A 15,700-nucleotide genomic window follows, 5' to 3' on the forward strand; every position below is an offset into this window, starting at 1 on the left:
TTACGCCACCTTTCTTTGCGTGAACATTTGGGCGGCGTTATGCAAATCTTCCCACATAGTGATGTAGACATGTGGAGGCGTGTTAGAACGAGGTGTTTTAGGTAGGCGTGGTTGACTCTTAACTTTTATAAAGAATATCTCTTTGGATTTGAGACTTTAGTCTTTGCAACTTTACAGATCTTCTTTATGCACCAAGAGCTTGTAACACTCCAAAGAGAAAGGAACAATTGAAATCGCATCGTATAACCCCTTTCATGCCTGTTTTCAGACTGCACATCGGGAAGGGCGTCCAGCTGGAGTGTAAAGGCGAAGGCGATGTTTGGGTTCGCTGTCTGAGCGATCACGCCGTCTTCGTCCAGAGCTACTACTTGGATCGTGAAGCCGGCCGCGCTCCTGGAGATGCCGTGCACAAGATCTACCCCAGCGCATACATTAAGGTTAGAACGAGAGTGACGTCGAGCTTGACAGAGAGGTTTAGGATTTTGAGAAGTGAAAAAATGAAAAATGAAATGTTTGTTAGGATAGGACAATATTTGGCTGAGATACAACTATTTGAAAATCTGGAATCTGAGGGTGCAAAATAATCAAAAAATTGAGAAAATCATCTTTAAAGTTGTCCAAATGAAGTTCTGAGCAATGCATATTACTAATCAAAAATTAAGTTTTGATATATTTACGGTAGGAAATGTACAAAATATCTTCATGGAACATGATCTTTACTTAATATCCTAATGATTTTTGGCATAAAAGAAAAATCTATAATTTTGACCCATACAATGTATTGTTGGCTATTGCTACAAATATACCCCAGCGACTTAACACTGCTTTTGTGCTGCAGGGACACATATATATTTTTAGTTACTTTAGCATCAAGTTGAACTAAATGAAATTAAGAACTGACTAGCTGAAATAAGTTTAAGGTTCTGTTTTTTATTTAATTTTCAGTTAAAGATCATTTTATGTCAAGTAACTATGGTTTGAGTTTGATCATAACCCTGGAATCAAATTAACAGTTAAAATTGTTTGTGCATTCATATTCATTAATATAATAAGTTCTGTAATTAAATAGTTTTTTTTATTTGTGGATCCAAGATCAATGAACTGAAAAGGTTAGACAACCAAAATAAGTTGTATATACTTACTGAAATAGTAGAAACTAATCACTGTAATGGTCACTTGAAAAATAACTAATCAATAAAAAAACACTACATCGGGCTAAAACATCTATTAATTATGAATAATAAATATGCAGCCTGTTAGTTGGTAATAATAAATGGCCTAAAAATGGACTTTTTTGTGTAATGTCAACTTTTTCTAAATTGGATAATTCAGTCAACTGTTAAAATAGAGTTTTTGTGATAAAACGGAAGTTGGATTTTTTTTTTTTTTTTTTAAAGCCTCAGACTTTTGAACTTCACTGTATGTTTCCTGATACGAAATGCAAGATACATAAAACATTTATTTTACAAAGTTTTAACTTGAATGTTAAATGTGCTTCAAGTTATGTACATACAGTATGTAATACGTGCACATTTTAGATGTTGGATGCACAAAATCATGCAGACACTGTTAGTTGGTGAAGCCGGCTTGGCTCTCTGTCGATGCTGATCTCAGGAGCTTGACCTGAGCTGCTCCTGCTCTGTTCTGCAGGTGTTTGATCTGCGTCAGTGCCACAGACAGATGCAGCAGCAGGCGGCGACAGCACAAGCAGCGGCGGCCGCTCAAGCAGCAGCGGTGGCCGGAAACATCCCCGGCCCCGGATCCGTGGGAGGAATCGCTCCTGCTATCAGTAAGTGCTCCTAATGTTCACACTTCTGAAGTTTGCCATACTTGGAAATACAATCATATAGTCTCAAACCTGTTAGTTCGTTTGAGTGTCCCTCTTTTCTTCACTTTCAAATGGCTTGTAAAAGTGCAGCGCGCATTTTACTTTCACTTTCAAATTAGTAATTCGGCGTCAAGCAATTGTTTGTTTGAGTTTTCCCTGGGATTTCTTGGCTTTCAAATAGCTTGAAAAAGCGCCGTGCGTGTTTTACTTTCACTTTCAAATTAGCGGCAATTCAGCGTTGATTCAATTCAAGCAACAACAGTAAAATATTGCCAAACAGGCGCCTTTGCATTTCCTTTCTAAACAATCTTCTGCCATCGTCTTGTGTTTCTCACCTCACTCTTGTCAGTCAGCTCGACTCAAATCTGACTCCTGCTCCGTGGTGCACTGTCGTTCGCGCACGGTTCGGCACGCTGCATTGAGCGTTTCATTTTTAAAAGTGTATGTCCTCTAACTGAACTAGGCTAAATGATTTTTGTTACTATTAAAAAATCAAAACGACGGTGGGGGGCAAATGACGTAACCTGTGTTGCGGCTTAACACTGGTACCGTATTGACCCGAATATAAGACGATGTTTTTTTTCTTGGAAATACGACCCAGAAGACTACAGTAAGATTTAACTTCTACTGTTAATAAGATTTTGGTAGGCTACTATTAGATGGATAGCCTAAATGTCCTAATTCAGATGGGCTACCTGTTTTTTTTTTTTTTTAGTGGTATATCAAAAAGTGTATATTTTTTAAATGTGATTGTTGGTACATTTTACCAGTTTTTACCATACTTTCAAAACAAAAATTAAAATAGGAAAAATATGCAATATGAAAATAATTGAAGACAAAATGTGTTTTACTGAGAAAAAACAAGATTTGGTTTTTAAAAAGTCTTTTTCCAAAAGGTACATCTGGAAAAAGGGGGTTCGTCTTATAATCAGGGTCGTCTTATATTCGGGCCAATACGGTATAACCGAAAACACCGTCTATCGCAGCAAGCCTAATCTGAAGGCAGCTGACAGTCCTCAGACAAGTTTTGATGGCATTTTTGCTTTCATCTTTGGAAGTGAAAATTCGCAGAAATGGGATTTGAATTATAAACGACTCGTTTCAGCGTTTTTTTTTTTTTTTTTTTACACTAACTTTATTTGTGATGCACTTTTAGCTTTACAACTTTGCACACTGGTTGCATTCACATTACACACTGCATGTAAGGTCATTTTCAAAAATCCATAATTGGGGCACTTTAAATTGCAGATTTTAATAGCATAGACATTGGTGTTGTTTTAAAACAAAGTTGCAGCCTAAACAAGTGTGGTTCTGTAGTAATATCAGAATCTTCCAGATTGATTTCTGCTGCAGTAGTATTATGTACGGAAGCTTGTTTCTGCCACGGAATAAAGAAAATAAAGGAAATTGAGACTTTGAATGGAATTCTGACTGTTTTCTTGCAGTTGCGCGTTTTTATCTCACAATTTACTGACTTTTTCCGCAGAATTGCAAGTTTATATTTAGCAATTGCAAGTTACGAGTTTTCATCTTGCTTTTTTTATTTATTTTTTCTCTGAAATCTGAGTTTATATCCATCTCAAATTGATAATTACTGATACAGAATTCTTAGCTTACATCTCACAATGTTTATTTTTCTCAGAATAATGAGTTTATATCTTGCTTTTTTGACAAATTTAAAAAAAAAAGTGACTTGCAACTTTTTCTTTAAAATCTTGTTTTTTGTTACATTGTGAATTTATCTCTCTCAGTTCTGACTTTTTTCCTCAGAATTGTGTTTTTATAAAAGTTTACATCTTGCAATTTTTTACTTTTTTCTCAGAATTAAAAATTAAAAAATGCGCAGTTACCTTTGTACTTTTTAATTGCATGGTGGAATCAAGCTTCCATAGTTCTGAATCTGTTTTGGTGTAAAGTGCATCATGTGGTCACGTGTTAACATAGACTCACTCAATGTAATCGCTCATGTAGGTTTGTCTGCGGCCGCTGGAATCGGTGTGGACGACCTCCGCCGGCTCTGTATCCTGCGCATGAGCTTCGTCAAGGGCTGGGGTCCCGATTACCCTCGACAGAGCATCAAAGAGACGCCCTGCTGGATCGAGATCCACCTGCACCGCGCGCTGCAGCTGCTGGACGAGGTCCTGCACACCATGCCCATCGCCGACCCCACGCCGCTGGACTGAGATCAGACACTGGACCTGACAAACCCAGTACCGCCGAACTGTGCGAACGATGCAGAGAGACCAACGGGGTTCAGAGGTCAACGTCACGGCTGCGTTTATTTCATTTGCTTTTTTGTTTTTGCATGTGTTGCTTTTGTTCTCCTAACATTCGGACCTTGAAGTGCACAGGACCCAGTGTTGTAGTAACCAAACCGATCATCTAAAGCTTCACAAGTGATTTGCATGAAGATGATGTGCGTGTTTGCCAGCTCTGCAGAGGTGCATGCTGGGATTCAGTTGAGCTGTTTAAATTAATTTGTTCTTAGGGATGCTGTTGCTTCACTAGCCACTAGAGTCCCCCATCGTGTCAATCAGACTGTCTAATTTCACTTTTTTTCTACTTTGTTTTGGTCATCATCTCTTAATGCAAACCAGAGTCTCTCAGGCTGAATGTTTAAAAGCTGTCATGCGCAGTGGTCTGGAAGTACGATGGCTGACGTACCTGAAAATCATGGAACATCATTTCCTTTCTCTTGAGTTGTTTGGGTTAAAGCGGTTTGGACTTCGAGGTCGTATTAGCAGGTGTTGCATGTACAGAAGATATGCGTTTTCTTTTGCGCTTCTCACTACTGTCACACTGACTTTTTTTTTTTGCAAGTTTCTCGCTGCATGCCGTTAGCCATCATAGCAAGATTAACGGTTAGTCTAAACTCATGCACAAGCAATAACGACCGGTTTCTTCTGAATGCTTTTTTTGTTTCTTTTAGCCATGTGTTTGTTCTTGCACTTTATGTATGTTTCTTTTTCTTTCCATCGTTCAGTTTCTCTTCTTTGCAGCCTGTGAATAAAAATGCAGCTCTTTTATAGAAAAACTCATTTGAATCAGTACTAGGATGTTTGGTTTACAGGAATAGTTCAGGCAAAAATGAAAATGTGCTCATCCTCAGATCATCCAAGATGGGTTTGTTTCTTCATCAGGTTTGTAGAAATGTAGCATTGCATCAGTGTCTCACTGCAAGTGAATGGGTGCCGTCAGAATGAGTCCAAACAGCTGATAAAAACATCACAATAATCCACAAGTAATCCACAGCACTCCAGTCAGTTAATGTCTTGTGAAGCCAAAAGCTTAAAAGTTTAGAGCTATTTTGGCTTGATCTGTGCAGATTTCTCTCCTGATTCAGACCAGAACACTTTTTCACTGGAGGAAGCGTTATTATGGATTATGGACTCGTGTTTTAGTGCTTAATGCTGTCTTAATGCTGGATTTGTCTCAGCTTTTGTCTTCTCCAGATGTTAACTGATGGACTGGAGTGCTGTGGATTATTGTGATGTTTTTATCAGCTCTCATTCTGACGGCACCCATTCACTGCAGAGCATCCATTGCTGAGACACTGATGCAATGCTACATTTCTACATTTTCGTGAAGTATTCATTCAAAGCATTATTGGTTTAAAGCAGCTTTCACAGCTGGTCAAAGGTCACAAGGGCTCCGTTTGATCTGTTTCTAAAGATTCTTTTACAGGAAACTGATGAATTAACACTTTTATACCATTAATCTCTCTGTTTTGTAGAGCGCACATCATGCTCCCTTCTGATGCCTGAGATTATCAGTTATTCATATAATAAATGTCGGCCGTGTATGGATATGAGATGAACTGGAACAGTGTGTTTTGATGTGAACATTGAAAGCCATATGAAATGAACATGATGGGAAATAAGAAGTCAGTATTATTCAGAGCTGGTGTTTTCTCTATGAAATGTCAGACTTACTCTTGAGATGTCGCACCGCTGTAATTTAGGCAATCATGTCAGCCTTGCATGTCTGGGAGTAAGTTTAGATGACGGATCAATACTTCCGAATTCATATTCTGTTTGAAAAGAAATGGGAAAATTCTGAACAAGAGGAGCACGCAAATAGCTCGTACTTTTAGCAGGTTATCAAATACAGTATATTATTAAATTGATTTTGAAGTCTTGTGTATATCATATTTATTCATCTTCACAGAAATGTGTTTTTGCGCTTGTGCTTTTCATATCGGAGCAAAATCTTTCTCAGACTCCAATTTAAAAATTAACATAAAACAATTATTGCAAGTAAAAAAAAGGGTATATTTAGGTGAGGTCTTGATTTAATCCATCAGGAATTGATTTGATCCTGAAACGTTTGTTAAATACGTAAGCGTTTTTCTATAGCTTCAGAGCAGAGCAATCACATTTTAATGAAATATAAACAAAACTATTTTTTTCGTTGTTGTAATAATGTGCACTTATGAAACAATTCACAATAAGACCAAAAACATATATTCAGAAAATATTTACTAAAAATTTGATTTCATAGTTTTCGATAACATAACATGACAGTCGATGGATAATGTTGAGTTTTAAGTAAATTTTAGTTTGTGTTTTTTATAGTGCTGTCAAATCGACTAATTACATCCAAAATAGAAGTTTATATTTACATAATAGTAGTAGTAGTAACTTTATTTATCCCCTTAGGGAAATTTTGTTTCAGTGTCTTGTTTCAATATGCGGTTCTCACAAACGACAGTACAACATAAATTTCACAACAGACAATACAAATGTAACATCAATTAATCAAGACGTGCTAATTACTGAATGAGACCTGCTCATTACATAAAAAAAAAAGGGGAGAGGAAAGAGAGAGAGAGAAAAAAAACCTCTTTCTTTCCTATCTTTCATTTAAGAGCTTCACTGCCTGTGTTATAAAAGATTTTTTCCCTCTATTTTTAAAAAACACCGGTATCCTGAACCTTCTACCCGAAGGCAAGAGCTCAAACTCATTATACAGTGGGTGCCTATCATCAGATATAATTTTGATAGCTTTACCAAGACATCTAGTCTGATAAATTTGTTGTAAACCCATCCCAGGGATACCAAGTAATTTACTCGCAGTACTTATAATTTTCCTGAACATACTCTTTTGTTCCACCGTAACATTCCCGAACCAGCAAGTAATACAAAAAGTCAGTACACTTTCAATAAAAGAGTTATAAAACACCTTTAACAATGGAGGGCTTACGCTAAATGACACCATCTTTCTAAGGAAATATAGTCTTTGCTGGCCCTTTTTGTTCACAGCGTCAGTCCATTTATCCCACCTCAGTTTGTGATCTAAAACAACTCCAAGGTATTTATACTCTTCTACCCTCTGAATCTGGTCCCCTTTAATAATGGTCGCACTCGTTGAGGACTCTTTCCTAAAATCAATACACATTTCTTTAGTTTTTGAAACATTTAACTTGAGATTTGATACATCACACCAAGAAACAAATTCAGTTAAAAAGGGTCCATGACTGTCCTCATCCCCTCTAAGGAGACTAACCAATGCAGTATCATCTGCAAATTTGATTAAATATCTCGCTGGGCAAGTACTCCTACAATGATTTGTGTACATAATAAACAGTAAGGGTGAGATCCTCCATCTAGAGAGGGAACTAATATTCGTGATTCGACCAGAACAGATGGCACAATATTATTAAAAGCAGAAGAAAAATCCGCAAAAAGAATTTTCACATGATTTTTAGGACCCTCAAGATGTGAATAGACAATATGTAACAATGTTAAAATAGCATCATCTACTCCCTTATTTGACTGATAAGCAAATTGAAAAGGATCCAGTAAATGCTGTTTTTTCCACTATGTACCTTTTAACAAGCCTTTCACAACATTTAAACACAACAGAGGTTAATGCAATTGGTCGATAATCACTAAGCTCTAATGGTTTGTTAATTTTAGGAACAGGTACTATAGTTGAAGTTTTCCATATAATTGGCACTGCATGCTGGTCAAGTGATTTTTGAAACAGCAAAGTAAAAACTGTAGATAATTGCTCAGCACATGATTTTAACACCTGACTGCTGATATTATCTGGCCCGGGGCTCTTATGTATATTACACTTCTGAAACATTTTTCTGACATCAACCTCTTTGATAAGAAATATATTTGCAGATGTCAGAATCATTGATTCATTTTTCTTTCTTTCTTCTCCATTTCCTTCAAAATGGGAGAAAAAAAGATTTAACGTATTTGCTAGTTTAAAAACATAATATATGTGTGTGTACTGTGTATATTTAAGAAATATTTATGTGTATACATATATATTACATATATTTCTTAAATATATACAGTGGGGAAAATAATTATTTGATCCCCTACTGATTTTGTAAGTTTGCCCACTTACAAAGAAATGAAGGGTCTGTAATTTTTATGGTAGGTTTATTTTAACGAATAGAGAGAATATCAAGCAAAAAATCTTTCTCTCTCTCTCTCTCTCGCTCTCTCGCACTCTCTCAGGCCAAATAAAGTGCTTTTGCTTTCGCCTAGAAACACACAGCGTCTCTCTGACATGCTGCTTCAACACTAACTGCGGTTACTGAAACCACGCCTTCTTTCTTTGCGTGCACATTTGGGCGGCATGGTCTGGGGACTGGCTAGGCCACTCCATGACCTTAATGTGCTTCTGTTTGAGCCACTCCTTTGTTGCCTTGGCGGTATTTTGGGTCATTGTCATGCTGGAAGACCCATCATCCATGACCCATCTTCAGTGTTCTGGCTGAGAGAAGTAGGTTCTAAAGAGTTCAATTTTGTTCTCATGTGACAACAGCACTTTCTCCCAAGCCTTCTCTGAATCATTTAGATGTTCAGACGGGCCTGTACATGTGCCTTCTTGAGCTGGGGGACCTTGCGGGCACTGCATGATTTCAACTCATTGCAACGTAGTGTGTTACCAATGGTTTGCTTGGCGTCTGTTGTCCCAACTGCCTTAAGATCAGTAACAAGCTCCTCCTGTGTAGTTCGGGGCTGATCCCTCACCTTTATCATGACCATCCTTTCCTCATAAGGCGAGATCTTGCATGGAGCACCAGACAAAGGGCGATTGATGGTTATTTTGTATTTCTTCCATTTCCGAATATTCACACCAACAGTTGTCTCCTTCTCAAAAAGCTTCTTGCTGATGGTCTTGTAGCCCATTCCAGCCTTGTGCAGGTCTACAATCTTGTCTCTGACGTCCTTTGACAGCTCTTTGGTCTTGCCCATGGTGGTGGGAGAGGTTTGAATGGAAGATACACATTCTATGGACTGGTTTCTTTTATACTCATAACAAGATGACAAATAATTATTTTCCCCACTGTACATGTATGTGTATTTATATATACATATACACAGTACCACACATATATTATGTAAATACAACCTTTGGTTTTAAATGCGATTAATCGATTTGACAGCACTAGTTTTTTAACAATCCATATCACGTTTCATATTACATATGCATTTGTGTAAAAACCTTTTGTATTAATTCAAATTTAACTATTCACTTTCTCCAAATGTTACATGATCTGCAAAGATCAAAGACGATACTAGCAATTATTTTGAATTTATTGGTTAATTATGGGATTTTGCTAAATTACAACAATTTTTTGTGCGTCTCTACGTCAGTACGACGTAGCTCCTGGTATTAATATTCATGTAGTGGGCGTGGCCTGTCACGTCAACAGGTTGTCGCTCGTTAAGAACAGTTTGTCGGCTGAGCTACAAACATCAAGGCCTCCCCTCATTAAGGTAAAATACTGAGATTAAACTCGTTTTTTTCCACTTTAATTACTTTGAATTGAGTCTTGAAACAGTACAAGTTCGCTAGGCCGAATATATGTGCTTCATGCTTAACTTTAGGTGACCTTATTTTAGCGAACAAACTGATGAATCTGTCGTGAGGTAAAAGTGACTTACCTCAGTAATTCGCGCCATTCCTGTCAAAGCGACAATTACTTAAAAAAAAAAGTAGAAATTAAATTATCCAATCAGGTAAATAAAATCAAGTTAATTCGAAATCTTTTAACCTTAAATATGAAACCGGACACTACTCATCCAAAATATGGATATATATACACGAATCATGAATCTTCAGATATATATGAATCACAGTAAAAATACTGTCTTGGTTGGACTTGAGTATTTTGAACTCAGCTCTAACAATTTTTGTGTTTGACCAATTAGACACCCCAAAGTTCTAGACTATATACAGTGGAGATAAAGATTAGAAAACAACCTATAATTTCCTAGATTTTCAGGTCACTGTTTAGTCAAGGGGTTCCCAACCATAGAAAATGTATAGGTAGATTCCCCATTCGACTGCTAAGCATGTAGACGCGTCCGCCAAATTTAACATCATTCACCATAATAATCAATGAATATTCGAAGATGCCACAATCCTGCACAGGTTGTAAAAACCGCCGGGATTTAAATTCCCGAAGAAACGGGATAACCTTTCACAGGTGAGAATGTGTTGGTTTGTGTTTTTTAATGTATTAACTCAATATTACAAGTTTTGAAACATTGGTAACTTACGTTACTGTTATGGTGAATGACGTCAAATTGACTTTTCGAATATGGCGGACTGCTTACGTATAGCGGCCCATAGTAACAGTCGCTAATGAGGCATCTACGTATACTTATCTATGTTCCCAACCACATTCCTGGACCCCCATGTTTTCCATATCTCCTTAAAGTATTAGTTCACTTCCGGAATAATAATGTCCTGATGATTTACTCCACCCCCATGTCATCCAAGATGTTCATGTCTTTCTGTCTTCAGTCGCAAAAAATTAAGGTTTTTGAGAAAAACATTCCAGGGTTTTTCTCCATATAATGGACTTCAATGGGGACCAATGTGCTGAAGGTCCAAATCACAGTTTCAGTGCAGCTTTAAAGAGCTCTACAGGATCCCAGCCATGAATCTAGAGAAACCATCCGTCATTTACTACAAAAAAATAAACATTTATATACTTTTTAACCACAAAACCCATGGTTGGGAACCACTGACTTGAAGTTATCCTAACAGGAGTACAAGGGCAGTTTTTTAAGCATATTTAATTAATTGTATTCTGATGCACAGTATAAAAAACTTAAATGAGATATTTGAAAAAAAAAAACTCTGATCAAAATTAGAGAACACTTACAGATACCTCCAGGTTATTGGCGCCAATCTGGCATCTGCTGCTAATTTCCTTAATTATCGTTTCAAATCTGTGATTTGTAAAATATTGCAACTTTACAATGACAGTAATTCATTCAAATCTGCCAAAAAGGCTGGTCGTCCACGTAAGACAAATGCACAAGACAGGATAATGCAGAGACTCAATGGGGAATCGGTTCAGCACTGCAGCTGGAATTGCTCACCAGCACTGAACAGGGTACGGTCAAGAGTCAAGAGGCATTTATTTATCATTTGCATAGTTAACACTGGGGAAAACTGGGCATTGAAATGCTTGTGACGAGGCTCAGACATACAGTGACAATAACAGGACCATACAAAAAAACATACAGATATAGACGTACGTGGAGGGCACTGAGATATTGAGTGACTTCAGTGACCATAGGCAGAACAATAACACAGACAGAGCATTAAATACAAATAAGTGGCAGTAACAGATACAATAAGGGTAGACGACAGTGTTAAGAGTTTTAAGTAGTCCTGAGGTACTGATATAAGAATATTGGGGGTAGAGCAGTGTCCAAAATGTCATTGTAGAGTGTCGCAGAGCTACATGAAAGAAAATTAAAGTGGCAGTGCAAGTACAATAAATAATAAACTTAAGAGCACAGGGATGATGGTGGTTTGCTTGAAGCATGTGTCTCTTCACGTTTAAGAGAAGTCGGACTGAAAGCACACTCTGCAGTGATCAAGCCTCTCATCAGCAGAAAGAATCAAAAGGCTAGGCTCACTTTTTCTGAGAAGCATGTTGTGTGGAGAGAGAAGAACTGGTGCAAAGTTCACTTTAGTGATGAGAGCACGTTTTATTTTCATACAAGACAATGCACCTCCAAAATGTTAGTCGTAATCTTCTTTCGTGCTGCAGTGGTTACTGTTCTCTAATTTTGATCACTGTGTTTTCCACAAAATAAAGGTTTTTTGTTTAAATTCTCTGGTTATTTTGTCAAACATGTTAGTGGTATTCCCACAGCTAATATTCCTTCAAATTTTGAGCGATGAAGATTAACAATATTTCAGAAAAAATCAAGTATTTATAGATTCTCTAATTTCTAGAGCCCGACCGATATGTTTTTTTTTTGGGGGCCGATACCGATATTAGGGAGTAAAAAAAAGGCCGATATCGATATATCGGACGATATTATTTGTGTATATTATAGTACAGTACCAATCAAAAGTTTGGACACTTTCCCATTCGTGTGTCCAAACATTTGACTGGTACTATATATAGAATACAGTATATACATAAACAGAATATATATACATAAACACAATTTTTGCAATGATCACTCAAATGTTGTGATCAAACACTTATAATGATGTGACAAAGATACTTAATGGAGGCAGGGCATTTAACAATTTAACAATAAACTTTATTCAAAATGAGTCTGACATCAGTGCACTGAACAGTATAGTTGAAGTTTATTCAACTTTAATTCAATTAAATTCCATTCAACTTTATTCCGTTTGTTTATTTCACTTTGGAACATTCATTATGAAATATATAAAAAATATAATATATAAAAAAAAATTTCATATCGGCGGCGTATCGGCGCCATATTCGCCGATACCGATATATCGATGACAGGTTCATATCGTCTAAACGATATATCGGTCGGGCTCTACTAATTTCCACTGTATATAACAGTAAACATGAACTACTCTCCTTCCTTCATCTTTCTCAAAAAAAATTTCAGCTTTTCTAGTTGCGTCCCTTGCAAAGCATGCTGAAAACGAGAAATTCCCTATTTCTATTTGTACACACAAAATGAAGATGACAAAACTGTTTTGCATTAGCTCATTTAAATTTAAGCAAATTGAGCAAGCAGCAAAAACGCATTTGTCTAAAAGAGAGCAGTTTGCATAAGAATGATTATGCAAAATCCCTTTAATGCTTCATACAGTCAAGCCAACAAATGAAGAGTTTTACCTGCTGCTCTGCTACAGTTTTCTTTAGAATTTCAGTATTTCTTTAAAATTTGTTTTTTTTTTTCCTTTTCAAGAAACTTTCTTTTCCTGTAAAATTATTGAAGAATTTCTTGCAGGTGTCATTTTTGAATCCGATGTAAATACTATTACAGAACTTTACTGTAACAGAACATTTATGGCACATTTTATTTAGAGCTTTTGTCACTGTATGAAAAAGTGATTATTTTTCTCCTGATTTTCTCCTTTTACGTTCCACAGATTAAAAACAACAGCGTTCCAAACCTGAACGACGTGAGGGTGAGTCATTTTGCGACAGTGAACACAACAAGGTCTTGTTTCAACAAGAAAAGGTTTATTAATTGAAAGACAAGCCACAAATTTAAGAAAACGACACTAATAAGCTAGCCTGAGCTCAAGTCTGAAATATTCAGAAAAAACAAACTACATGTGTCTTGGATAATTCCTATATTTTCCTCATATTGACACACTAAATGTTAATATATAATTTTATAAATATAAAAGCTCCCCGGTTTTGTTATCCTTCATGTAAAATACACAATACAAATCACTCTACACATATTAGTAAGCTTTTACCAATTTTCAGAGGATATAATTTACTAAGAGGTAAATTGGAACAACACACAAAAAAGAAAAAAAAATACATGTGTACTGTATATGTAAGGTACATCATCCAAAACGATAAAGAGAGAAAGGGGGGAAAATATCACAATTTACACTTTCAAACATATCTGTCATTAAACTGCTTTAAAGTAAGGGACTGTAAATAAATATCCTTCCATTTTATCTCAATATTTACATCTAGGACTTGAGTTCTGAGTTTTCTCAGAGTACCACGATGCTTGTGCTTGCATTTGAACGCGCTACAGCAGGCCACGACTCACTACGTAAACAGTCAAATGGCACTTAAAATATATTCCAAAAACCCCCCCGAAATAAGACGACAGAAACCAAGCATGTCACTCTACGTACGATAGAAAGAAACCAAAACGAAAACGAAAAAACCTCATGATGACACTGATAGTGCAGTGCTCGTATTGGTGGAATCCCAAAAGAGTTCTGTTCATGTCATCAGCAGTTGAATCAGTTTGGGTGCCTTTAAACTGCATATGTGTCAAAGGTGAGTGTGGCGTTTTGGGAGACGTCTGTCCATTGGCTTGTACTGGTTCTGGAGGTCTTGGTGAAATCAAAGGCACTGAAGTCTCTAGTCAGTGAAGCTGCCTTCACGCTCCTCAGGGGTTGATATGTTGATAACAGAAGAAGGGCAAGTTTCTTTGCATTGATATCCAGAGTAACGTCCATTGAGGATTTCCATTTGAATTTTAGTGTCTTGGTCAGAAAAGGAAAAAAAACCCCAATGCAACAAAGAGAAGACTTTCCGAATCAAAAGTAAGTGAACCGCGTTTTGGCAAAGTTTGAGTAGAAACACAAACAGAAAATGACCGCACTGAACTGTTCTATACTTTCTGGCACGCTGTCCGAAAGCGAACTCGTGATATTCTAGCAGCACGAGAGAAGGCATGCAAGACCAAAAGCACTTTGAGTCGTGTCGTCGCACACGATCAACACATCTACCCAACTATCCAACAGCGAAGAGCCGTCTATAACCTGTACTGGTTCTGGAGGTCTTAGTGAAATCAAAGGCACTGAAGTCTCTAGTCAGTGAAGCTGCCTTCACGCTCCTCAGGGGTTGATATGTTGATATCAGAAGAAGGGCAAGTTTCTTTTCCTAGAAAAGCTTGCATTGATATCCAGAGTAAGGTTGCAAACGTCCATTGAGGATTTCCATTTAGTGTCTTGTTCAGAAAAGAAAAGAAAACTAAGAAAGTATGAACCGCGTTTTGGCAAAGTTTGAGTAGAAACAGGCATGTGGTTTGAAATTAACGCACTGAACCGTTCTATACTTTCTGGCACGTTGTCCGAAAGCGACAGAGAAGCGAACTCATGATATTCTAGCAGCACGAGAAAAGGCATGCAAGACCACAAGCACTTTGAGTAGTGTCATCGCACACGATCAACACATCTACCGAACTATCCAATAGCGAAGAGCTGTCTGTAGTCCAGGCACGAGGACAGAAGAAAAACCAAACCAAACCAAAGCTCTTCTGTAGGAACGAAAACGCAAATCAACTCTTTTCTATGCGTGAGTACAAAAACCATTACGAGTAAATTACATAATCTCAGAAATAATTCTTCAGCTGTAGAAAATCTTTAGTAACTGGTCGTTACGCTTAAAAAGGTGACTTTCACAGATTGCACACGTAAATATAAACCAACATCGCGATTATCAGAAACTTGGACGCGTAAGACGGAATCTCTTCAATTGAGCGGCAACGATCAGGATGGTTTCTACGTTCATTAAAATTAAGATTCATAATACATTTCGATAAAAAAGATGCATAAAACACACATGAAACAGCTTCTGCGCACACAGTCACACATTGAAAATAACGTCAGTAGTGAAGAAAATAATGCTTTTCAGTTTCCAACCTACAATTTTCCAGTGTTTTCCACAATAGTACAGCAATTGACAGGTCAAGTACAAAAATTATGCGCAAGTTAGTCGCACTCCACACCAATCTGAAACCAAACAGCCGACTTCATCCTTAACTTTACGAACGAATGCTGTGATCTCCAGAAGAGGATTTAACATTTCCCATTTCACAAGTAATTAAACAGCAAACAAACTAAACAAATCCCTAAACTCGCATCATCTATACATGCAGATTAAAAAAATTATAAAATCAAAGG

The 15,700-nt window shown here is 37.1% G+C and overlaps 1 protein-coding gene and 1 long non-coding RNA gene across 2 annotated transcripts in view; both read left to right on the forward strand.

The window, feature by feature from the left end:
* The window catches only part of LOC107668639 (mothers against decapentaplegic homolog 4), a 22,206-nt gene extending 17,249 nt beyond the window's left edge, over positions 1-4,957 (forward strand). The window contains exons 10-12 of the mRNA XM_016460585.1: positions 269-437; positions 1,651-1,789; positions 3,800-4,957. Coding sequence (XP_016316071.1) covers positions 269-437; positions 1,651-1,789; positions 3,800-4,011 — 520 coding nt within the window. The 3' untranslated portion in view covers positions 4,012-4,957. The remainder of the gene's footprint in view (positions 1-268; positions 438-1,650; positions 1,790-3,799) is intronic.
* An 8,324-nt stretch (positions 4,958-13,281) lies between these two features.
* Positions 13,282-15,089, forward strand: LOC107668640 (uncharacterized). Its single transcript, XR_001631915.1, has 2 exons — positions 13,282-14,245; positions 14,711-15,089. It is a non-coding gene; the product is annotated as an uncharacterized LOC107668640 (long non-coding RNA).
* Positions 15,090-15,700: the final 611 nt, after the last annotated feature.

The sequence above is a fragment of the Sinocyclocheilus anshuiensis genome, unplaced genomic scaffold (assembly GCF_001515605.1).
Source record: "Sinocyclocheilus anshuiensis isolate Anshui unplaced genomic scaffold, SAMN03320099.WGS_v1.1 scaffold116, whole genome shotgun sequence".
Lineage (NCBI taxonomy): Eukaryota > Metazoa > Chordata > Actinopteri > Cypriniformes > Cyprinidae > Sinocyclocheilus > Sinocyclocheilus anshuiensis.